The 25730-nt window shown below is 46.4% G+C and overlaps 1 protein-coding gene and 1 pseudogene across 2 annotated transcripts in view; both read right to left on the bottom strand.

Moving 5' to 3' along the window:
- Window positions 1–5052: 5052 nt before the first annotated feature.
- LOC137212009 (ATP synthase subunit g, mitochondrial pseudogene) lies at window positions 5053–10837 on the bottom strand (annotated as a pseudogene).
- Window positions 10838–11427: 590 nt separating this feature from the next.
- GRB2 (growth factor receptor bound protein 2) overlaps window positions 11428–25730 on the bottom strand; it is a 70413-nt gene continuing 56110 nt past the window's right edge. For both annotated transcript variants that reach the window (XM_067717144.1, XM_067717145.1), the window contains exons 3-6: window positions 23848–23945; window positions 17446–17568; window positions 14292–14460; window positions 11428–13537 (exon numbers count right to left, since the gene is read on the bottom strand). In XM_067717144.1, coding sequence (XP_067573245.1) covers window positions 13352–13537; window positions 14292–14460; window positions 17446–17568; window positions 23848–23945 — 576 coding nt within the window. In that variant the 3' untranslated portion in view covers window positions 11428–13351. The remainder of the gene's footprint in view (window positions 13538–14291; window positions 14461–17445; window positions 17569–23847; window positions 23946–25730) is intronic.

The following is a 25730-nucleotide window of genomic DNA, read 5'->3' as shown; positions in this document are numbered from 1 at the left end:
AATGTCAAGAAGCTACAGGGAGTGTCAATGTCAGCCCAAAGAGAAAAGTCACCAAGTTTGCTGGAGGATTCTCCAGGCTTCCGGCTTCTTGATTTTCAGCATTTGATTCTCTCTGACCAGATCACCCACCTTTGTGGTTCACAATCCCTCACCTATCACGCATTTCTGAGCTTCCTTGAGAAGGTATTTCCTGCTGTGTCTGTACGAAGCCGGTCTTCACTCACCACCAAATGCACATAAGGATGCAGCTCTAACATGAAGGTCCCATGCCAACCACAGATCACGTCTTCTTCCTCCACAACTTCTCATCCCACCAGACTCAGGAGTGACTACTTCTGGGAACCTCAAATCTGAATGTAAAGTTGATAATAAAAAGATGAACAACCCGGGGCTTCCCTGGTGGCACAGTGGTTAAGAATCCTCCTGCCAACGCAGGGGACATGTGTTCGAGCCCTGGTTGGGGAAGATCCCACATGCCGCGGAGCAACTAAGCCCGTGTGCTGCAACTACTGAGCCCGCGTGCCACAGCTACTGAAGTCCGCGTGCCTAAAGCCCGTGCTCCGCAACGAGAAGCCACCACAATGAGAAGCCTGCAAAGTGCAACGAAGAGTAGCCCCCGCTCGCTGTAACTAGAGAAAGCCTGCGTGCAGCAACGAAGACCCAACACAGCCAAAAATAAAAATAAACAAAATAAATTAATTTAAAAATTAAAAAAAGATTAACAACCCAGTAAACAAATTAGGTAAGAGATTTGAACAGACATTTTACAAAGAAAGATACAAATGGGCAATAAGCAATTGAAAAAGCATTCAACATCATTAGTCAAAGGAAGTGCAAATTAAAACCACGATGAGATACCACCACCCACCCACCAGAATGGTTAAAATTAAAAAGACTGACAACACCAAATTTTAGCAGAGCTGTGGAGCAACTGGAAATCTCAGACATTGCCGGTAGAAGTGTAAAATGGCACAAACACCTGGAAAAAGGCCAGGCAGCTTCTTATTAACTTAAACACCTATACACCTATGACACAACAATTTCACTTCTAGGTGTTTATTTAAGAGAGATGAAAACATGTTTACAAAAAAATTTGTATAAAAATGTTCATTGCAGGGCTTCCCTGGTGGTGCACTGGTTGAGAGTCCGCCTGCCAATGCAGGGGACGCGGGTTCGTGCCCCGGTCCAGGAAGATCCCACGTGCCGCGGAGTGGCTGGGCCCGTGAGCCATGGCCGCTGAACCTGCGCGTTCAGAGCCTGTGCTCCGCAAGGGGAGAGGCCACAACAGTGAGAGGCCCGCGTACCACACATACACACACAAATGTTCTTTGCAGCCAAAACTGGAAATATTGATGGTTTAGATATTCATCAACAGAGCACTATATGATGTAGGCTATCTACACAATGGACTACTATTCAATGACAATAAGGAAAGAATTCCTGAAACATACCGCAACATGTCTCAGAAACATCCATGTCTTTTGCTGTGTTACATCTTGCTCCGTTCATCCAATCCTCTGAGTGCAGCATCAAGTCACCCAGTGCGTGGAGCGGAAGAAGATAAGGTGGTAAGATGGAAACCAGAACAGCACTGACCTAATGAGAGAAAATCCACGTGCTCCTGCACTCCGCACCCCAGGTCCTGTGGCCTCAGCGGCAGCCATTCCCCTAAAATGCCATTGCCCCTTGGTCCTGTGGTCATGTTTGCTCCTTCTAGAATTCAACCTGCAGGAACCCGTGTGCTGTGCTGTGTCCGTGTGTGTGTCTATGTGTGTGTGTATGATATAAAATTTGCCAATTCAACGATTTTTTTTTTTGGCCGTGTTGTGCGACATGCGGGATCTTAGTTCCCCAACCAGGGAACAAACCCGTGCCCCCTGCAGTGGAAGCGCGGAGTCCTAACTACTGGACTGCCAGGGAAGTCCCCAATTCAACCTTTTTTTTTTTTTTAATTTTTAAATTTTATTTTATTTATTTATTTTTACAGCAGGTTCTTATTAGTCATCAATTTTATCCACATTAGTGTATACATGTCAATCCCAATCGCCCAATTCATTTTAAGTGTACAATTTAGTGGCATCAATTCCATTTACAATGGTGTCCAATCACCACTATCACCACTATCTATTTCTAAAACTTTTCCATCACTCCAAAACAGAAACTCTGTACCCATTGAGGAATAACTCCCCATTCCCCCCTCCTCCTGGCCCCTCTAATCTACTTCCTGTCGCTATGGATATACCTATTCTAGATATTTCATATAAGTGGAACCATACAATATTCATCCTTTTGGGTCTAGTTTCTTTCACTCAGCTTAATGTTTTCAAGGTTCATTCACATCGTAGCATCGATCAGAACTTCTTTTATATGGCTGACTAATATTCCATTTGTGTGTATAAACCACATTTTGTTTATCCATTCATCTCTTGATGGACACTTGGGGTTGTTTCCACCGTTTGGCTACTGTGAATAGTGTTGCAATGAACGCTAGTATACAAGTATCAGCTTGAATCTCTATTTTCAGTTCTTTTGGGTACATGACTAGGAGTGGAATTGTTGGGTTATACGGTAATTCTATGTTTAGCTTTTTGAGCTAAACAGACCAGTTTCCACAGCAATTTTACATTTGCACCAGCAAGCCATTAGGGTTCCAATGTCTCTACGTCCTCGTCAATACTTGTTATTTTCTGCTTTTTTGATGCCATGTGCTTTGGCATATACAATTTTCCCTTCTTTTCCCCGGCGTCTCTCTGAAGCCTTTCCCGACCCATCCAAGTCTGTGGTCCCTCTTGCCTCACCTTGTCCCCATTCCTGTCCTGGGATAGATCATTGCTCAGTATCCTTTGCAGGTCTTGAGCGGAGATTGGTGTTTGATAACTTTCTTATTCATCTCTTTGTCTTCAGCACCTGGCACAAGTTCGTGTTCAAAATGTTCAGTAGATGATGTGGAGAGCAGAGATGGAAGAAACAGGACCCTACTCCGGCTCAGGGTGCAATGACCTCCCTCTCCCACGTCTGCCTTCACCCCCTGAAGGTATTTATAGACAGGGAAATGTGGAGGAGAATTAAACATGTGGGAGAGTTGAACAGAGAAGATGGTGGGGGCATCTTCTTTGGATGCCTTTCTTTGCTCACCTTTGGGGTGGGATACACCTGCTTCTGAGGTTCCTTGAATTCTGGAGAAAAAGAGATGTCAGGAAATGTGGGGACTGGCCACTTGGTAGACAGGCATGAACAACGGGGTATCAGGGTAAGATTTAGCTTCCGGGAAAGTGACAGAGCCCCAAAGTAATGTACCTTAAATTCATCAAAGTCCAGTGGCTTAAATTCATCAAAGTCCTGTCCAGGTGTGGTTTGGCAGCTGCCTCCACAAACCTCCCAGGGGCATGGACTCTTCCCAGTTCACCATGACACCCTCCTATGGTGTGGTCCTCACTGTTTGACCCAAGTCAGCAGGTGGAATCCAGCCAGAGGATGAGGGAAGAATGGAAGGTGAAAGGGGTCCTGGGGAGTTTGCCTGAACTGCCACTAGAGCCTTTTACTTGAATGCTATTGGTCAGAACTTAGTCACGTGGCCACACCTAAATGCTTGAGTGGCTGAGACAAAAGGTATTTACTCTGCATAGGAAGGTACAGACTAAACACTGCGCATTCCACTCGTATAGAAGAAGAAAGAGGAAGACAGGAAGATGGCAGACGGCCTCTCCGCCACGTATGAACAGATGAAGAGAAACATGTATTGAGCGTGAACCAAACTTCTCGCATTGTGCTTGATATTTTATAGATGAGTCATTTCTCCCCAAAACCCTAGGAGGCAGACAATGTGTGACATCATATGGATACGGAAACAAGCTCAGAGGCGTTGGGTAATTTGCCCCAAGTTACACAACTAGTAGGGTGTGGAGCTAGGACTACAAACTTTGTCCTGGACTGAATGTTGGTGTTCCCCCAAATTCGTATGTTGGCATCCCCCCAAATTCATATGTTGGAGTCCCACCAAGTTCATATGTTGGACTCCCCCCAAATTCATATGTTGGAGTCCCCCCAAATTCATATGTTGAAGCCCTAACCCCCAAGGTGAGAGTATTAGGAGGTGGGGCCTTTGGGCGGTAAGCAGGTTTAGATGAGGTCATGAGGGTGGGGTCCTCATGGTGGATTAGCCCCTCTATTACTAGAGCACTCTCTGTCTCTGTCTCACTTTCTCTCTCCCCTTGTGAGTACACAAGGAGGGGGCAGCCATCTCAAGCCAGGAAGGGAGTCTTCACCAAGAACCAAATCCACTGGTACCATGATCTTGGACTCCCCAAGATGTGGTGTTTTGTTACCGCAGCCTGAGCTGACTGAGACAGACTTCAGAGCGTTTCCCACTGCTTCCAGATCCCTTGGGAGTCTAAGAGCAGAAGGTGGAAGGGCGGGGGGAATGTTCAACCACCTTTTTCTTCTGTTCAGACCAGCTCATCAGGCCAGGAAAGGAAACAAGGGTTGGGAGGGAAAACAATTAGTAACTTAAAATATGCATTTTCCTCCTCATTTTTAAGTCTTAGGGTGAGGGGTGTAGATGGAGCGCAAGAAGGCACCCCTGATCTGGTCCTTGCTGGTCTGCCCTCACCAGAGCTGAAAACAGGGTGACTGTTCACAGGATAGGTGAGGCTCTAAGGGCTTGGGCAAGACCCTCATTACTGCTTCTAGGCACCCGTTCTCCCACCCATCCCACCAAAGGAGGAGGATGGGCCAGAGCAGGGCTCCTCATGCATTAGAATCCTTGTGGTGCTTTGCAAAGAATATTTTTTTTCCTTCACATGGGTATTTCCCACTTTCTCTCTTCCATGAGGTTCCAGAACCAGCTATTATAGACAATGAGCTTTCTTTATATCTTTTTAATTTTTAAAATTTTATTGTGGTAAGAACACAGCACGAGGGGACTTCCCTGGTGGCACAGTGGTTGGGAATCTGCCTGCCAATGCAGGGGACACAGGTTCGAGCCCTGGTCCGGGAAGATCCTCCACATGCCGCGGAGCAACTAAGCCCATGTGCCACAACTACTGAGCCTGCGAGCCACAACTACTGAGCACACGTGCCACAACTACTGAAGCCCGCCAGCCTAGAGCCTGCGCCCGCAACAAGAGAAGCCACCGCAATGAGAAGCCCGCACACCATAATGAAGAGTAGCCCCTGCTCTCTGCAACTAGAGAAAGCCCGCACGCAGCAACGAAGACCCAACACAGCCAAAAATTAACTAATTAATTAATTTAAAAAATAATAAAATAAATTAAAAAGAAGAACACAGCATGAGAGCTACCCTCTGAAGTTTTTATGTATACATTATACACATAAAATGTACTAAGCAGACCTTTAGGACTTACTCATCTTGCTGAACTGAAATCTTCTGCCTGTTGATCAATAACTCATTTCCCCCTCCCCCAGCCCCTGGTGACCACGATTCCACTCTTTGATTCTATGCATTTGACTACTTTAGATAACTCATATAAGTGGAATCATCCTTCCGGAACTGGCTTATTTCACTAAAGCATAATGTCTTCAGTGTTAATCCATGTTGCTGCATGTTGCAGAATTTCCTTCTTTTTAAGGCTGAACAGTCTTCTTGTGTGTGTTTGTGTATCCTGTCTTCTTTATCCATTCATCTGTTGATGGACATGTGGGTTGTTTGTACATCTTGGCTATTGTGAATAGTGCTGCAGTCAACATAGGAATGTTAATATCTCTCCGAGATTCTGATTTCAGTTATTTTGAATAAATACCCCGAGTGGGACGGCTGGATCACAGGGTTCTACTTTTAATGTTTTTTTTTGACACACTGTCTCATTTTATTCAAATACCAGTCTGCTCACACATGGTCCAAGAACACCCAAATAATAAAACAGATATAATCACATGTTAAAGATTGGTCTTCAAACATCATAGCCAATGATGCCACGCTTGTCTATGATCTTGACAACATAAAACCACCACCACACACCTCAGGGGCCACCAAACCATTGAGCAGAGCTTGCTTAACTGTGAGCTGTTGGAAGCTACCAGTTTGAGCACTATTGACAAATTTTTTTCAAGCTCTGAATAGCTGTAGGGAACCCAGCAAGGTTGGAGGAAGCAGCTCAACCTTGGCATAGTGGCAAAATGTGGCCAATCAAGGCTTTGAGAAAGTCACAGCAGCATTGACCAGTGCCGGGACCTTCTCTGCGTGGTTACGGACAAACTGGGCCATGGTTCTAGGACGGAAAGTCCATCGTCCTGACTGGCCGGCTGAATGTCACTGCCAGGAAGGCTATTTTTAATTTCTTGAGGAACCTACGTACTGTTTCCCACAGCAGCTGCACCAATTTATATTCCCACCGACATGCACAAAGTCCACAACTACTGAGCCTGCGAGCCACAACAACTGAGCCCACGTGCCACAACTACTGAAGGCCGCGTGCCTAGAGCCCGTGCTCCACAACAAGAGAAGCCACTGCAGTGAGAAGCCCGCGCACCACAATGAAGAGTAGCCCCCGCTCGCTGCAACTAGAGAAAGCCTGCGTGCAGCAACAAAGACCCAATGCAACCGAAATTTATAAATAAATAAATTTTAAAAAATGCCAATTCTTCCGAAGGTAGTTTATAAATCTAACATGATCCAAATAAAAACACTCAGAGGCATTTTTTTTTTCTCGAACTAGACAAGCTGATTCTAAAGTTTACGTTGAAAACATAAACAAGCAAGAAGAGCCAGGACGCGTCGAGAAGGGAGAGCGATGGGGGAGGTACAGCCCCATCAGATGTCCTAAGCTGCTGTGAAGTCTCAGGAACCACCCCCGCGTGCCTAGCACGGGCCCATGGACGTAAAGTGGAGAAATAGGACCCCACCATACTGAAACTCAGTGTACAAAATGCATCCTCTCAGATCTAAGAGCTGACAATGGATAATTTGTTTTTGTTTGGCTGTACCACATGCGTGGCATGCGGGATTTCCCGAACAGGGATAGAACCCACGCCCACTGCAGTGGAGGCGCTGAGTCTTAACCATTGGACCTCCAGGGAAGTCCCTGACAATGGATCTTTTAAGAAATACTATCTGAGCAACTGGGCAGCCATCTGGAAACAAAGAGAGATGGATCCAAGCTCTCACTGATCACCAGGACAGCCTTCAAACGGATCAAAGATTTAAATTAAAAAAAAATGAAAATATTGGATGAATTCCCTTGCCCTCAACAAGAGTCGTGGGTGGGCACAGGGCTGCCCAGGAGTAGGCTGGACTCCGAATAAATTACCAGGTGTGGGAGCTAGCACTGATTAACCCACATTATCCTGTGCAATCCTCAGATGGTTTATTGACCTCAGTTTCTTGACCGGAGGCTTAGAAAGGTAACTTGTTTAAGGTTACTGACCTGGTTACTAACTCTCAAAGCGACCCGTCCAAGGCCACCCCCGAGTCTGGAGTCCTCACCGTGGCTCCACTGCTCCCGGCTGCAGATAAGATTGACCACCACCGGCAAGCGGGTCATGGAAGCAGGGCATCGGGCTTGATGGAGGCAGGAGGGTGGGCTCACAGGACGGGTCAAGGAGTGGTCCTGTGTTCGGAGTTTGGAGACTGTGGTGGAACCAGCGTTCACGGGGAGCAGGTCAGGAAATTGAGCAGATTGGCCTCAGATCAGAGAGAACGGTGGATGCTGGTGAAAGCCAGGGACCCTCAGAAGGGTTGGAGGCCAAAGAGTTGGAGGACTGGACCAGGCTCAGACTGTGAAAGGCCTTGAACGCCAAAATCATAATCAGTACCGGTCCCGTCACATGAAAGTTTGTAAGACATCTACAGATGCAATCCCGCTGGATCCTCAGGCCAACCTGGTGACATGGGCTTGTTTTTTTTTTTAAATTAATTAATTAATTTTTGGCTGCGTTGGATCTTCATTGCTGCACGCGGGCTTTTCTCTAGTTACGGAGAGTGGGGGCTACTCTTCGCTGCGGTGTGCAGGCTTCTCATTGCGGTGGCTTCTCTTGTTGCAGAGCACGGGCTCTAGGCATGCGGGCTTCAGTAGTTGTGGCTCATGGGCTCTAGAGCGCAGGCTCAGTGGTTGTGGCACACGGGCTTAGTTGCTCCGCGGCATGTGGGATCTTCCCGGACCAGGGCTCGAACCCGTGTCCCCTGCATTGGCGGGAGCATTCTTAACCACTGCGCCACCAGGTAAGTCCCAACATGGGCTTGTTTGAAAACAGATGAATGAAGGGAGCAGAGGTTAAGGGCCCTGCCCAAGGCCACGCAGCCTGGAATAAAGCCCTGGGTCTCGTGACTCCAAGCTCACTGTCTCTGACCTTGCAGCATACCTACGGGCCAGGAGTATGCACTTTGTCCTCTCAACAACCTGGCAGCGGAGGAAGGTCTCTCAGAAGAAGAGGGAAGGCGTGCTAGGCAGTCTGGGTACAACCGGGACCTGCAGGAAAAGAGCAGGGTGGAGGTCGAGGGGCCTGGGGGAGTATGGCCACAGGGGCCGTTTCCTGGACGCCCAGCTGCCCCCGCGCTGTGCAGCCCTGGTTTGCCCCCTGCCTCTCTGGCCTCTTCCTCGTCTCCTTTGCTGCTTCCTCGTCCAGTCCCCAGGGCCCGGCCCCGAATTCTGCCCTCTTCCCTCTTTTGAGGAGAGCGGGTGAGGGCTCACCCAGGGCGAGGGCTTCAGGACCACTTCCACACCCACAACCCTGATCCCTTGCTCAGTCTTGTCTCCTGAGCTCCAGGTGACCACGTTCTGCTGCTCCAGACGTTTGCCACAGACACCAAAGGCAACTGGTCCACCCTCCCTCCCCACTGCACGCCAGCTCGCCCTCCTCCAGGGCTCCCTGTCTCAGTCGACAGCAACCTCAGGGCCCCTGCTGCTCAAGAAGGATCCGAGGGTCATCTCTACCCCTCCTTTTCCTTGACCCCCACCCATGTCTTGCCAACCGGTCCTCCTACATATGACTCAGATCAACCAGCTTCTCTTCACTCCCCCTGCCACCCACCTGGCTCGGCAGGACAACTGCTCACCAGGGGGTCTCTTCCGTGGCCCCCTTTCTCCACTCTTCTAGCCAAACAGCACTGTGTCTGCTCCTCTGCTTCAAACCCTCCAGGGTGTGTCTCATAAAACCTTGCACGTGAATGTCTGCAGCAGCATCGTTTACGGCAGCCAAAGCGTGGAAACAACCCCAATGCTCATCACTGTACGAACGGATAAAAAAGACAGGGTGTCTCCATACCAGGGAGTGCTATTCGGCTGTAAGAAGGAATGACGTTCTGGTACGTGTCACCCCATGGATGAGCCTTGGAAACACGATGCTGAGTGAAAGAAGCCGCCACAAAAGGCCACGTATTTATGATCTCGTTTATGCAAACAGTTCTGGACTGCCTATTCTGGACTGCCTATTCTGATAGGCAAATCCGTAGAGACAGAAAGTAGACTGGTGGCGGCCAAGCGCTGGGAGGGGCTGGAGGAAGATGGCAAGTAACTGATAATGGATACATGGTTTCCACTTTTTCCATGAAAAAGTTCTAAAATTGACCGCATAACCTGTGAATATTAAACACCGCTGAATGGTCTGCTTTAAGTGGGTGACTTGTGGGACTTCCCTGGCGGTCCTGTGGTTAGGACTCCGAGCTTCCACCTCAGGGGGCACAGGTTCGATTCCTGGTCTGGGAACTAAGATCCCACACGCTGCATGCTGTGGCCAAATAAATAATGGGTGGCTTTAGGATAGTAAATTGTATCTCAGTAAAGCTATCCTTGAAAACAAAAACAAAAAATCCCAACCCTCCCAGGGTTGCCCACTTCCAGCTCCTTCTGTGGCTACATGGCCCTGCTTCATCTGGCCGCTGCCTCGGGACTTGGTTGGAGGGAGGTGCCTATAACCCCTGAGCCCCAGAGTAAGAAGTGTCCAAAGGAACACACATTCTGTGAGTACACAACCTCTCCTTGCTCTCCTGTGAAAAACAGATCACATCTATTTTTCTATGTCTCTCAGATCCAACCTGGAGAATTTGCATAACATGTAAATCCAGTGTCTTAGGAGTTACATCCCGCACGCGTAAATACAATTCCTCGCTCACCGTTCCTAGTTATCCAGGCACTTTGGAAAAGCCAGACGTTCTGACTTGAAGGTCACCTACTGTAAGCAGGTCAAGGGGACAAGTGTTGAGGAAAGGCAGACCACTGTGCCCATCCCCTTTCTCCTTCCATGTGTCACCTCAGCAGCTCCAGCGCGGCACTGACTCAGAGCGCTGGGGAGGAGCTGTCACCACCGCCCCTCCACAATCATCCTTGAAGACGAGCTTCTGTTGCCATCTCCCAGGTCGCCAGGTGTGAAGAAGGTCGGAGGGCTGCTCTGGGAGGAGCTCAGGGAGCAGGCCGCAGGCCACTCACCCACCAGAGCTTTCAGTCGTCACAGGCAGCCGAGCCGGCCCACTACATCCCACGGTGCAGTCTCCCCAAAGGCGCTCCCACCCAGACGCCTTCCCCCGCCAGAAATGACAGACCCAGGGCTGGAGGGGGACACAGACACCAAGAAACTTGTGACCAAACTGGTAGTGCAAAAGCAGCCATTTTCCCATTAATTCTGAAGCTATTCTGAGGCCATGAGTCAAAACAGGGCAAAAAGCCTTAAGGAGGCTGACAGTCACTGCCTGAAGTTTTCACTTCAATGGCCCCTTCTGGAAACTTCTGCTGGCTTCTGCTCGGTCAGCCTGGGTGGACCCTGAGCCCAGTGGCCTCCAGCAGGGCAGCGCTGGGTCAAGCTCTGTCTCGCGGTCACTGCAGAGAAGGGGAGAAGTGGAGATTCTCTCATCCAAGCGGGGCAGCCACAAGCGAGGAAGCGTGCTGGGGCTCTGTGTAAGAACAGGATCAAGAACGTAAGTGGAAATTCCTTGGGTTTGGTTTCTTTCCTGTTCTCTCTCTAAACGAGTCTTATTTGACCTCCTGTAGCCAGCTCTATGGGTGGTGACAGGCCCAGTGTCACCCCGAGGCAGCCCGCTGGGCCAATGAGTTTGCTGTAACGAGTTGGGACACTGAGACTCCTTCAACATGGCTTATTCTGTCCTTCTGTCCTTTATTTATTTAGGTGGGAGGAGGGGACGAGAACCAAGCCAGCCGTGCTTAGTCCTTACGAGGCACTGAGACTACACCAGTTTTCAAACTGCGGCCTGTGGCTTCTGTCGGGAACACCGGGCGCTGCTGGTGCCCTCCACGCAATCTGAGGGTGGGGTCTGGCGTGTGGGACTCTGCACTGGGAACATGCTTGCAGGGATTCTGATCAACAGTGATGTGGGCATCACTCTTCCAGAGGCCCAGTGAGACCCCCATGGTCCCCAAGGAGTGAGGTGAGTTGGAAATAAGGACACAAGTGTCCTGATTCCCTGACAGAATCTTTAGGTTTTTACCTTAAGGCGAGGGGAAAAAAAGAAAAGATACAGAGTGAAGAATTCATTGTATGTTTATTATTCACAGTTAATCACTACCTACCAAATGCTACCCGCAGAGTTAAAGGATTAAGTACACAGGTCTTTTTATTTAAACACTGATTTTCTTTTAAATATATACACACAAAACTTAGTTCTGCAAGGCTTCATGATATACACCAATTCCAAAATAAAACAATCAAATGGTCCAGGTGCAGAATGCCAGAGATTCCTCATATCATCAGCAAGGAGAGGAGAAGCTAGTGGACAGGGGTGATGAGAGGCGGACGCTGTGTCTGGGAGGGCAGCGCCTCCTGGGTCTCAGGCCACTCCAGGCCGAGTCCGGCTCCATAACCAGAGTCCAGGGGAGACGCCGACCGACCACTTCAGAAGCCAAAGGCCACCACCAACTCCCAGTGGCCCCGTTTTTGTTGTGGGAAGGGTGGGGAGAAGATGATCACAGGCGTGTTACCACAAGGGAGAAGAAGCTAACAGGAGACGGACAGAAAGAGCTTTGCAATGGACTCAGCCTTCCTATCGTTCCAATCTTCCTTCCAACAGTCACTGCGTCACAGATACACTTCCTTTTCAGGGGGTCGGGTGGAGCAGCTATGAACACAGCCCGCTGTGAATGGAGACATGAAAAACCACCCGGCTGCTTCCTGAATGCGGCCTGAAGCTCACCTGGGCAGCTCAGGTAGGGGACACAAAAGGTGAAAGCCCTGAACAGATACCCCTAGATTTCAGAGTAAGAAAAATGAAGGGAAAACGCTCATCCTGCCCGTACACCCCACCCCAGTGTAGGAACACGGTAGAACCTGATACAATTTAAACCTTCCTGCATTTGAAACTTGCTGGCTCCAGAGACTGGTGTCTGGGGGTGTCTGGGGCTACAGAGGGCACAGACAACACCTGAGACCGCAAGGTCAAGGACCCTGGCCCCCCTTTCAGCCAGCTCCAGTCAGATGCAGGGAGGGCTGTAACCCGGTCCCACTGTGCCCTGGGGCTCCAGCTCCCTTAACCTCCAGGGGCTATAAATATTAAAGTTGAACCTTAAAGACTCTGGCTGTGCACAGGCAGGACGCCCACACCCTCATCTCACTTGTCTCCTCTTCCCTACCCTGTCCTCCCCTCCCCCGAGGGAAAAAAATATTTACAGAGTAGGAAACAAATTGGCTGTCTTTAACTTATTTTTAAAACAAAACAAATAAAAACCACCACTCATAAGCAACCCTTGAAATAAGGCAGAAGGCACTAAGAAAAACAACATGCTCAGGAACACCATCGGAAAGGGAAACCAACGTGGAAGAGAGACACAGGTTTGGGGCCTGGCTCGCAGGAAGCCCTGAGGGGCACACTCACCCCCACGCCCATCCAACTCTGACACAACATTCTGGTGGGGACTGGGGGCTGGCAGGCAGGTTCCCACTTGCCCTCCCTCCTCCGGCAGAAGCTAAAGGGCAAGGGCCGCCCGCTCCCGGCCCGCTCCTGTGTGTGTGCATGTAAACGCAGGACACAGAAGCGGCTGTTCTTTCTGTCGTCCCGACTAAAACAGACATTTTGCATAGAGAAAATATCAGCCCACGTGGTTTCTTTTCTTTTATTATTGGCATCAGCTAGGACTATATGTGGCATTAAATGTCATGCACTGATAGACAGAAGAGGAAACAGGATGAAAAAAAGGACAAAGGAGGAGGAATAGGAGCAGTGGTGAAAATTTGTAATAAAAACTCTTTTCTTAATTTATAGGTAAGTTTTGGCATTGTTATATCCAACTCCCCCTCCCACCCCCCAGAGTTCCAACCAAAGTGAGAGGGTCACCAGGTGACCCAGCTGGGTATTCTGAGCTCCCTCACAGGCTGCTGATAGAGGCAGCTGATGGGTTTAATTCTTTTGTACGTGTTTAAAATTTTTCGCTTTCTTTAAATAATCTCTTGACTCTTAGACGTTCCGGTTCACGGGGGTGACGTAATTGCGTGGAAACATGCCGGTCTGCCCATGGCAAGCCCCTTTCCACCAGTTGGGGTCTGAGTTATCCATGACGTGGATAAAGTCTCCCCGACGGAATCCCAGCTCTCCATCCTCTTGGGGATCAAAGTCAAAGAGGGCTTGGACGTACGTCGGCTGCTGCAGAAGAGGGGCAGGGAGAAAACACACATTGCATCCCTGATCGTGGCCAGCCCCTCGTAAGCGGACCGGTGATGGGGAAACTGATGTGTGCCAGCCTTTTCACATTTCCTGAAATAACCCCTCACTTCTCCTCCCCTCCCCACCAATTCTTACAGTTTACCCGAGGTGGGTGTCGTGCAGTCTTCACCAGTGCTCAAAACCACTTGGGTGTCCCCACCGTGGAGGCGGGTTGCACCCCAGCATCAAGCAAAGAGCAGCAGGTACTGCTTCAAGAGGAAAGAACTTCGGAAACAGCCAGTGGGGTTTTGTTTACAATCCCAGATGTGAAAATGGTTTAGTTCCTATCGCTTTATCACTTAGAAAATCCTTAAGGTTTTATACAGTGAGAAGGGTAAAAGCTTGAATAAAATAAGGTGGTAATAACCATTACATGTGAGAAGGATTTTAAGAATGAGTGTGGACTTCACTCCCTTACAGTACGATTTTCCCCAAAGTTTACTTCCAGGCAGAGTATTTGAGGGTGTGTTAAAGACCTTCTTCCAAGAGACACAAGATAACTAGCAACACAATGCTTCAGAGAAGCAGCCTCTGGAAAAGACAAAACTATTTTTTGTTTCAAACGTCAAATCTTTAACATGACTTAATAATGAACACAGAAGGTCCAAAAGGAACCTTTTAAAAAAACACCTGCTTGCCTAAAGAGCTATTCTTAATTGCTAAGAATGATCCCAATGTCTCTTACGAGGCTTACCTGTGGCACCTGCTCTATGTCCCGGAGAAATATCTGCTGGTTTCTGGAGACGGATGTAGATCTGTGATAATCTACCAGCTCATTCAAAGAATTGAACTTGACCACCCAGAGGAAATACTTTCCAGCCCCATCTCGGAGCACCTTGAAGTGCTGTACATCATTTCCAAACCTGGGGAGGGGTAGAGGATACACGTGAGAACAGGCCAGAGGGCTCTGTCCCAGCTACCCAGGGGCCACCTGCCCACCAAGGAGGTGTCCTGGAGAACTTGTTGCTGGCCATGCCCCTTACAGGCTGGGTGCCCAGGACTGTAGCACAACTTGACTTCCTGGCTGGAGAGCACCCTGAGACCCTCCATTAGGATGACAATTACCAGTGACAACAGGAAGAATCCTCGCCAGACAGGGAAACCCTGTCAGTCTGTCTAATTCTGAAAACATTTGTAAATAAAAAGAAATGTCCTGGGCTTCCCTGGTGGCGCAGTGGTTGGGAGTCCGCCTGTCGATGCAGGGGACGCGGGTTCGTGCCCTAGTCCGGGAGGATCCCACATGCCGTGGAGCGGCTGGGCCCGTGAGCCACGGCCGCTGAGCCTGCGCGTCCGGAGCCTGTGCTCCGCAACGGGAGAGGCCACAGCAGTGAGAGGCCCGCGTACCACAAAAAAAAAAAAAAAAAGTCCTAACCTATATAATGCCTCTATGTGCCCTGCACTGTGCCAAATGAAAAACAGAACTGAAATCTTGTGTGACATTTGAAGACTACAAAAGATACGATAGGAAATAAGGTGAGGAAAGGAGGGACTGGACAACTTCCAACAATTTTCCTATAACTGGGAAGAGTTTAAAGTCATGTTTTCTACTCAGGGATTTTAGCTCTACTTAAGGGGAAAAGATCTCAAAAGCAAAGAACATGCTGGGACAATAAATAAAAGGCCACCCCCCATAAAAGGCTTCTCTACCACCTGGTAAAAAGGCAAATGCTCTCTTTACAATGGCCCAGAAAAACAGCATGAGCCTGGCTGAGTGGGAATGGCCCACCACCGTCGTGCTGTCTGCCTAGAACATCAGCTCAAACAAGGCCCTGCCTGTCCCACTCTCTGCCGAGTCCTTGAGGTCCACACCAGCGCCCAGCCCTCAGAAGACGCTCTATGAAGATCTGTTAAATGAACGACTAAGAGTCTCTCCTCCCATCGCTGGTATTAAAGCGTAAATACTTCTTAAAACCAACCCAGCAGGTGGCAGCACTGAGCTTTAAGGAAGCCACTGAGTACAAGTGCGAAGTGCTTAGAAACAGCACTATTTCATGGGAAAAACGGTGGACGAGGAAGAAAGCTTTATGAGGAAGAAGGACATACTGAAATGGCACTTCTGGGCCCGTGGGAGCCCACTCCCACAGTGCAATGCAGGTGGCCTCTGAAAGGGGTACAGGGTCCCTAACGGTGAGCTGTTAACTACTGCAGTTTTTCCATTAGACTCAACGCCTTGAAACTCAAGACTGCACACTCTTGAACCTCCTTGGTGCAGGTGCTTGTGTTGTTAGAGGTGGTTATGACACCTGTTTCAAATTTTATTTCTAAAGCAATAAATACATGAACACTTTAAAGGTTTTATTTGATAAAACGGAAGGGTCTGGGAGGTTCCCGACAGCCAGCGCACGAGCATGGGCGGGCAGGCAGCCAGCGCATGGTCATCAGACAACCGAACCCGAACTGCCATGGGGTTTTTGGCCATCATTCAAGGATTAACTGCTTGTACTCCTTGTCCTCCACTGTTCGATTTATACTCAGGTCAGTATAAAACGTTAAGGAAAACAGAGGCGGAAACACAAGTTAATGAGAAGCATAAGGACTCTTCCACCTCAAGGTGCTCTCAGCCCACCAGGTCCTCATATGCAGGTGTTTAATCAAGCACATCAAAAAGCCACTGTTTCTAAGCATATGGGAGTAAGGGGTGCACGGGAACTCTGTACCTTCCACTCAATTTTGCTGTGAACCTAAACCTGCTCTAAAAAAGAAAGTTTCAAAAAAAAAAAGCCATTGTTAAAAGAGGAAAATAACTATTAGATCCAGTTTGATTTTTTTCATGTTGGGACTAAAACCTAACTATACTGGAAACGTATACGAAAGATACTGCAAATGTCACCTGAAACCACCTCCCACATCTTCACTGAGAAAAGAAACACAAAAATTTTATATTTAAATCTATATTAAAGAAACCCACACTTTAACTGCACATTTGGTCCTAAAATGAAACAAGATACTGAGCTGATTTTTGAAACTGAAAAATCTTTATATCATTTGTAAATGGCAAATAAATTGTTTTACAGCCTTCATTTTAAATGTATACTAAAGTGATCTGAGTTTTTAATCTAGTCACCTCTTTGTCACATAAACGATGATGTGATTTCTAAGATTCCTAGGGGAGGGTTTCCTGTGATAATATATTAACTAGAAATGGACAGAGTCAAAACACATATGGAAAAATGACAATTTGATTCAAAATCCTTACGTCACAGATGGGAAGTGATTAGCTTAGGATCTTCAAAGTTCCAATTTATATTCTCTATACCAAGGAGTTATACCAAGGTGGTATAACTCCCTGCCTTCCCCACTCCCTGCCTACCAGCTCCCTTCCACATTTAAATTTACCACTGGGGAAAGCAAAAACCCCCAAACCCCTGTGGTCACCTTTTAAGTCAGTGTGAGGCCTAGTATGACACTGGTAGATTTCAGAGAGACACCTAGTCAAGGTGCACAAGGCAGCTGACCTAGTGATCAGTTGCTGTTACAGAGCTGCAGGAATCCCACAGAGGGCAGGGGTGCCCGGATAAGGGAAGAGCCGTGTGTGTGGAGAGCACTGCAGAGTGGTGGGGATTGGGGAAAACTGGCAAGTATTTGCTCTCTGAAGCTCAGCTGCTGCTCAGCAACTAAAGACAGTTTTCACATGGGAATCTAAATCCAGTGCTGCTAGAGGTCATTTTTAAGAGAAGCCAGAAATTAGGATTTTAATGTAAATTTTTCTGATTTATAAAATACTGTTTAGGCTCAACCTCTCCCAGTTTGCCACCTTTGGTGTGTGTACCCAGACACCTGGCCTCTGGCTTCACAATTTCCATCATCTGAAGACAGGATTCCAGGCAATCCAAGTAGTAAATACTTACTTGACAGAGAGGGAGAAATCCCCAGGAGCACTCTCGCTCTCTCGGATAAGAAAGGCCCCATCGTGCCGCTGTTTGCTAAGCATTTCTTCTGCCTTGGCTCTGGGGATTTTGCCAAAAAACCACCTAAGGAAGGAAGGCAAGCCAGTCAACATCTGCTTCCCCACAAAGAAACGGGATATCCAGCCTCTGAAATATGAGTAACAGAACACTCCTCGCTGAAGGAAGGGCCTCCCTCTCTACCCTCCTGTCTCCACATGCCCTATCACGCCTTGAGAGGGGGACCATCTCCCTGCAACCATCTCCTCCATTCCCCAGTGACTCAAAAGACACAATCGTGGGCCACTTTCTATACAGGAAGACACTTAAAAATGGGCCTCCTGGGCCAAAGCTCACTGGGCCCCCCACTGACTCATCAGCAAGGCAGCAGGGAAAGCCCAGGCCTATCGATTTGAGCACATGATGAACCATCTAAGGTGAGACAGGCCCTTCCTGCAGCCACTTGATAAGGCAGCAGCCTTGCTACAGTGGGATGAAGAGAAACAGGGGTAGGAAAGCTGGAAGGCCCAGAAGCTGGACAGGGCCACTTCTTGTAACAGCACAAAGGGAAGAGGTTCAGGCTGTGAGGGAGCAGCCTCTGCTCGTAGCTGTAGTTGGCACTCCTCTCAAGGCCACTCTCTGCTGTCACCGCTCAGAGTCTGGTTTTCAGGAACCATTAGGAATGCCATGCGTTACTCTGTGCAGAGGCAGCTAGTTGCAAAATTCACTTTTTCATTTGGAGTAACTTACAGATTCTTCTGCTCCCAATGCTAACTGACCTGGGTCACAAGAAAAAGTGGGTGAATTCATGGAAAAGGGTAGGAGCAGCAGGGGCTGGGGCTGACCATGAGGAAGAGGAGGAGAAATCTCTGAAACAGCTTCAAGTCACAGGCGCCTCACTTCTTACAGGAAAGCCACAACTAATTAGGATAGATGACTGTGAAAACAAGGTTCTCTTTGCAACTTGTCGTTACTGTGTTATTATTTTAAAAAAAGCAACGATGCCACTTGTAACTAATAAAGACCTACCTGCTTCATCAGACTCCATACATGGTAACTAATATGCATTAAATATGCAAACTAGAATAACAAAGATACAAGGAGTCTGTTAAAGTTATAAATCTAACATATATCTATCTTACTTATAAGCAACTGCAAGATGTCTCTGAAACAATACACTATACTAAAATTCAAACAGAAGGATGGGAGCTGCTAGGAAGGATACATTCAGAAGTTGCCATTAGTAACCTTTAAACATTCCTAAAATCCGCAGCCTTGTATCTTTCTCATTTGAAGTGAAGTAATGCCAAGCCGCTGAGGAGCTGGTACAACCTATCTTCCTGCACCTACAAAGAACTTGAGGGTAAGTCTTCCAGGGCCTGGAAGTAAGGCCACACAGGAGAAATCATGTAGTAACACAACAGAACTATCTCCCACTAGGAAAGGACAGCTCATAGTGTTGAGATCACGTAAGTACTTTCTGTTTTCATCTGTGCTCTCTGGTTTACATTGCAGTGCCCGTGCACTCAGTAGCCATTTGGCCGAGAGGTGGCGAGAAGTTCCCCAACAGTCACATTCTTTCCTCCTAGACCCCCCCAAATCTTCCAGCAGGCAGGCATTTTCCTTTCTGCTTTCCTTTTTTAAGGTATAAGTAATGAACATAAATTAAAATAGCTTAGATGTACGTGAAGTAAAAATAAGCAAGACTCTTCCCTCAAACTCCCCAGAGGCAGCAACTGTTGGCAGTTAGATGTGTATGTTTGTGGACCTTCCCTTATGGTGCACAAATATATAGATATGGTGGCAGTATTTTCTTCCTCTCAGCTTAAAATTAACTCATTTTTATTTTCAACTTGGAAAAAAAAAACAAAACCTGTGGTGAAGCAAAGTACTCTAACTGGAATTTTTACAAAGATTTACTTCATAAAAAACACCCGTTATAAGCACCCAGATTGAAAAATGGAAAATTAGTTGGAGACCATTTTATTAAATACTTCTTTTGTACCTGCTCCCATTTTCACTAAACACACACACACTCCCTCCCCCGCTTCCTCCCTCTAGAAAAAGAGGATGTCCCACAACATAAGGGATATGACACTATGAGGAACAGCTATCACTCTCAGTTATAACATTTAATACCACCATCCTACACTTCCTTAGCATTTTATACTGTTATAACTTTAACTTCTTTTAATGGTGATATTTACGTGTGACTACATGGCTATGGTCAAACTTCTTAAAATTTTTTAAAAGATGGGTTTATACTACAATACAATTAGCAAGGGAGAAAGCTAATGGGAGGAGGCAGCTTATTTCCAATTCAAGCCTTTATTACATCCCATAGGCACCCATCCATATGCATTTAATGTGAAAAGCACATATTTGGATCCACCCCCAGTATATACAACTCATGTTGCAACACTAATGCCAACAATCATTTCGTAGTCTGTGTTTAATTTGTTAGCTCAAATGCTATATTAGGTCATACTCCATTATTTTTTTTTTTTTTTGCGGTACTCGGGCCTCTCACTGTTGTGGCCTCTCCCCTTGCGGAGCACAGGCTCTGGACGCGCAGGCTCAGCGGCCATGGCTCACGGGCCCAGCCGCTCCGCGGCATGTGGGATCTTCCCGGACCGGGGCACGAACCCGTGTCCCCTGCATCGGCAGGCGGACTCTCAACCACTGCGCCACCAGGGAAGCCCCATACCCCATTTTAAACTTCCCTCTTGCTCCCTAACAAAAACTAAAAAAGGGAAGTAAGGGAGGCTGGGGAGATGGAAGGAGGGGCCTGGTACTCTGTACCCTCCCATAGCTATGAAACCAACACTGACCCTGTACTTATGGACATCCAGTCACACAGCAGCCCTGTTAATGTGAAACAGGCCTGTGAGGCCCACCACTGCACAGGTACAGGGTGATGGTCTTTTCTGGCAATATGGTTTCCTTTTGCAGAGCTTGGATGGATGAACACTGCCTGCGTTCCAGCTAGAGTCTGTGAAGAACACCACCATGGGGCCTGGACGCTTCCTGATCAATTATTATTCCAAAGTTCTTTACAGTGGGGAGAGAGGAGCAGGCATGAGAGTGACTCTTCCTAAAAAGCTAATCCATCCATCAGGTCAGTAACTATAACTATCCAAGGAAGGTGGCCTTTCCTATGTTCCCAACAGTCAGATTTGAAGTGCCGACGTCACCTGAAACAATCTGAAGAAAAACAAGGATTTAGAGCCACAGGCATTTTATTTAATATAAAAATTACAGTCTGATGTTCTGCTGAATTCCCCTTCAGCCTGGAAATATGAAAATGAAAAGCAGACTTCCCTGGTGGCACAGAGGTTAAGAATCCGCCTGCCAATGCAAGGGACACAGGTTCGATCCCTTGTCTGGGAAGATCCCACATGCTGCAGAGCAACTAAGCCCGTGTGCCACAACTACTGAGCCCAAGCGCCCAACTACTGAGCCCATGCACCGCAACTACCGAGCCCATGCACTGCATCTACTGAGCCCAAATGCTACTGAAGCCCACTTGCCTAGAGCCCATGCTCCACAACAAGAGAAGCCACTGCAATGAGAAGCCCGCCCGCAGCAACAAAGACACAATGTAGCCTCCCCCGCCAAAAAAAAAGGAAAAATGAAAAGGAACTTAAGTTGATTTTGTTATCACTGGATCTAATGCTGAAGTCAGCGAACTATGGCCCTCAGCCTAAATCTTTCCAGTTTTGCTGTGACCCACAATCTAAGACTATTTAAAAAAATTTTAAAGGATTGTTTTAAAAAATTCAACCGAAGAAGTATATGTGACATGACAGAGACTGCACATGGCCCACAAGGCTTAAAATATTTATTATCTGGCCCTTTACAGAAAAGGTTTAGCCAATCCTTGATCTATTTTGAGGGCGGATTGTAGGAATAGATGTGCACCAATTTTTGGCTTGTGTGGACCGAGGTAGGATGCACTATGTGACTCCCAGTAACCACTATCCAACTGCTTCTCCCCATGGGGTGTATTCCGTGATGCTGTCCACGAAAAGCCCACACAGCCCCCAAAGCAAATATGGACACTAAGTGGCCACAAGAATGCAAAACTGTGCTTAGTACAATTCCCGGGAATCTATAATAATCTCATGCTCATCTTTTGTAGTTTCTTGGATATCACTGCTTGTGCCTACATTTTAGTAACCTGGGCATGGCTGTGTGTTAATAACAGCCAATCTAACATCACAGGGACCTCAAATAAGGGACATTATCAATCCACTGACCAGGGGCCACAAATCTTTTCCACGTACGCCTCTGAAGACTTAATACTTCTGGCTTTTATTATCATGAACAAATTGGTCCCAGCCTTTGTACAAGAATTTGCATCTGAGTATCAATTCAAAACTACTTACTGAGCTACTATGTGCAGAGGCAAGGCACAAGTTACAAGGGAGTATGAAAGCAGAAGACATAAATTCTTCAAGGAATCTAATATCTTTTTTAGGGGAGAAGGGGAGAGATCAAACTCACATAGTTACAAAGATACACGATAGTACAAGTTTCAAACAAAAACTAGAAAAATATACTTCACAGTTAGACTGGTTTTCTCCTTTTAAATCATTCAATGAAACATTTAGTGAGCTATTATAAGGTGCCTGGTTCTTCTTGAAATATAAGAAGTTTCCTTGAGGACCTCACAGATTCTTCATTATAGAAACTTCTGCATAGGTATCTTCCTATTACCAAACTGCAGGGTAACCCAATCTCTCTCCAGGCTTCCTGGATGTGCTCTCTCAAAGAACTTCCCATTAACTACATGGACGTTTTATTATACCATAACTTAACTACAGAACCTAACTTCCCAGCACCTAGCACGGTCTCTGCACATAGTGAGAACTGTGCAAGAGTTCAGCGACCAAAACATGAATCCAACAGACAGTTTTAGGGTGAAGCTCCTGAATCATCTGTTTTGTTTCATAGAGGCAAATCATTTTAGAACAGATTCAGTTCAAAAGGTAGCATTTGGCTCATGTTTAGTTGCTAGTGGTGGTTACCTCTAAAAGGGGTACATGTATGGGGAGAAACTCACACTGCTCTATAGTTTTCTACACTGTGAGTCTTTTAAAATGAGAACTCTATTCATAAATCAGGAGCTTGGGATAAACATACACACACTGCCATATATAAGATAACCAACAGGGGAACTCTACTCAATATTCTGTGATAACCTATATGAGAAAAGAATTTAACACAATATTGTAAATCAACTACACACCAATAAAATTAAAATATTAAAAAAAGAGAAGTATATTAGTTTATTAATTCATAAATTAGTAGTTTTGAAATAAAAATACTGGACGCTTTCCTAATTTGCAGCATAAAGAGGAATGAACTAGACCGTTGTCAAGGCGCTTTTGAGCTCTACAGCATTCAGTTCTTTGTAAGATGACGTAAAAGCTGTGTAAGATAAGATGTGGTTAAGATCTTTGCTCCAGTACTTGGGGGAAGAGAAATGACAGGGACACATCAGAACAGTGACAATGGGGGAGAGGGACAAATGGGCTGCTACTCGAGGTGGGGCAGTCATCTGAAAGTCTTATTTACCATTTTGTGTTAAAACAAGTAGATACAGAGGATCTACCGTTTCTTCGTGTTTCAGTGGCATTCTAGTCTGAGCATTAAATGCTTCAGTTCTCCCTGACATACTCACAAGAAAATGACTGCTTTTGAGGGATGAGCAGAGACAATAAAAGAGGTGGTGGGTAAGGGTGGGAGGAAAGTGGTCTGTAAGGGCTCCCAGGATCCCACCATGTCATATATCAACAATAAACGGTTCTGGAATTTAAAAAAAAAATTTTTTTTTCTCACTGCTCTCAGCAGCCTGGAGTAGGAGAGCACTTTGTTTTCTCTGAAGTGGGAACACTAAAATGGAGGGGTAGGGCAGTGATTATAGTGTACATTTACTGAGAACCAATTATATGCCAAGTATTGTGCTCTGGTGATACCAAGATTATTAAGATATGGTCCCATAGGAATATCAAACATGTCAATACAAAACCACGTGATAAATACCCTTTCTAAAACTCAAAAAATGCAGAATTATGAAACACATCTGGCACAAAGGGTTTCACAGAGAAAGAATTATGGACCTGCGTAACTGCTGTTTTATCATTTGAAGATCACTGACAGTTACCTAAAACATACACTATTATTGACTATTATGCTCTCATTATATACTCTTACTAACATGGAAAAATCAACATGCTTTCTTAATTCCCTGAGAAGACAGAATAAAAAGTATGACATCCATCCCAATGATCTCAATTTTAAAAACATCATTTGAACAAGCAGATGGGTCTGACCCTGGAGGGTCAGCAGAGCCCAACTTACGGATGTGGTTTCATTTCTATGTAATTCTTGGGGATGAAGCCGTCTTTCCCATTGAGCTCTGCCTTGTACCAGTTCTGATCACATTCTTCATTCAAAACCTGAAAAGAATTAAGACAAGGAAAAAAAAGCAATCATTTCCTTTTCACTCTTAAGTGGGTAGCCATGAAGACGACTATGTTGCCTTTTAGGTTTGTTTGTAAAAGGTGTTATTTGGAGTATTATCAGTTACATGGATGCAAAACTTGTAATTTTTAAAACAACCAGCATTATGTCAACTCTGATACTTAAAAAGAAAAAGGAATTGTGTCTGGAAATGAGAATTCAGGTTCCCAAACATCTAGCATTAAAACCTCAGTAGAAAAGCAGAGGGAGGGAAAAATAAAAGATGAGTTTCTGTGAGGAGATTTCTGGAAAACAGCAAACACTGACACTGGAGAATAAAGGAAGAGAGTAGGTATAACCGCACAACAACTGGGCAGCAACAGAAAGAGCCTGAAAACCTCTCCAGGGATCTTCAAGCCAATTTCCAGAATCACAGAGATCCAATCTTGGGATTTCCTCATACTGTCTCTAGGTTATCCCAAGTATGGGCCAGCCACCGTCCTGCTGCTACCTGCATGCACAGCCATGTGCCCTTGTGTGGGAAAACCGTATTTTAATGAAAAAGCACGGTAAGTCCTACTTACTTCTCTTACCCTCAAGGGCCACGATGTGTCCGAGTTAGAGAATGCTGGAAGCACACCAATGGGCCCCATTCCAGGGGAGGCCCAGAGACCACACAACTGAGCCCCTGCATTCTGCAAAGTGAAAACAGCCTACCCAAGGTTACGGGGTAATGAATCCCATGCAGATTTTCAAAACTGAAACGAGTGTGCTCTCCAATACTGACTTATATGGATAGCCTATCATCTGCAGAGTATTAAAGGGAGCAAAATACGGACTTCCCTGGTGGTCCAGTGGTTAGGACTCCACGCTTCCACTGCAGGGGGCATGGGTTCGATTCCTGGTCAGGGAGCTAAGATCCCGCATGCCACATGGTGCAGCCAAAAAAAAAGGGGGGGTGGGCAGAATAGATCTAGGCATAGTATAAAAGCCACCCTTTGAATTCCAGATTTCTAACAAAAGGCAAAGGGTATAGGACATTTTAAAAAGTAACTTAAAAGAGAAAATAGACATGTGAGCCTAACTCAAAAATGGCGAACACAGGAAAATGCTGATGGACTAGTACAGTGGTAGTAAATCTATACTACAGAGCAAAATTCTAAAAGGAAGTTGGTAAAATTCTTTACCAAATTATTTACTCATGATGCTGAACAATGCTGTACTCACTGCCAAATTAGAACCTGGACGGCTTGATGTATATGTATTGATATTTCCAAGTGAGATACAACTTTGGAAAGGGTAGATAAGACTGATAGATACCAACAAATAGCTAAGTTGCACTAATGATGCCGACCAGTGAATTCACTTCTGAAAAAAGGCTATGCCCTGCAGAGTTTTACAAAGCTGGTGCCTATCTGTGATGCTGGCTAACCTCGGACCCTCAGTGTCAGTCACTGAGTTTACATGTGCACAATATAAGGTAACAAGCTATTGCTAAATCCCATCAGCCTCAGTGATGAAAACCTTTTTCTTTTCATCAATTTTCCCTTAAAAATTTTTATTTATTTATTAAATACTGTGATGAAATAAACTAATATATGTAAAATACACTTATAATTTTAAAATATGCATTTCAAAAACCGTACTGTGGCCAGAAAAGTTATTCTGTTGCTAGACAATTATAAAGCACACCCGCACACCAAGGACGAAGGTCTGAGAGGGACAGGGCTCTTAAGGCACTCCCTGCCACAATGACATCAACGTCCATCCCTAAGCACCAA

The sequence above is a fragment of the Pseudorca crassidens genome, chromosome 19, assembly GCF_039906515.1.
Source record: "Pseudorca crassidens isolate mPseCra1 chromosome 19, mPseCra1.hap1, whole genome shotgun sequence".
Lineage (NCBI taxonomy): Eukaryota > Metazoa > Chordata > Mammalia > Artiodactyla > Delphinidae > Pseudorca > Pseudorca crassidens.
Note: the sequence above shows the minus strand (reverse complement) of the source record. Positions and strands in the feature narration are given on the sequence as shown.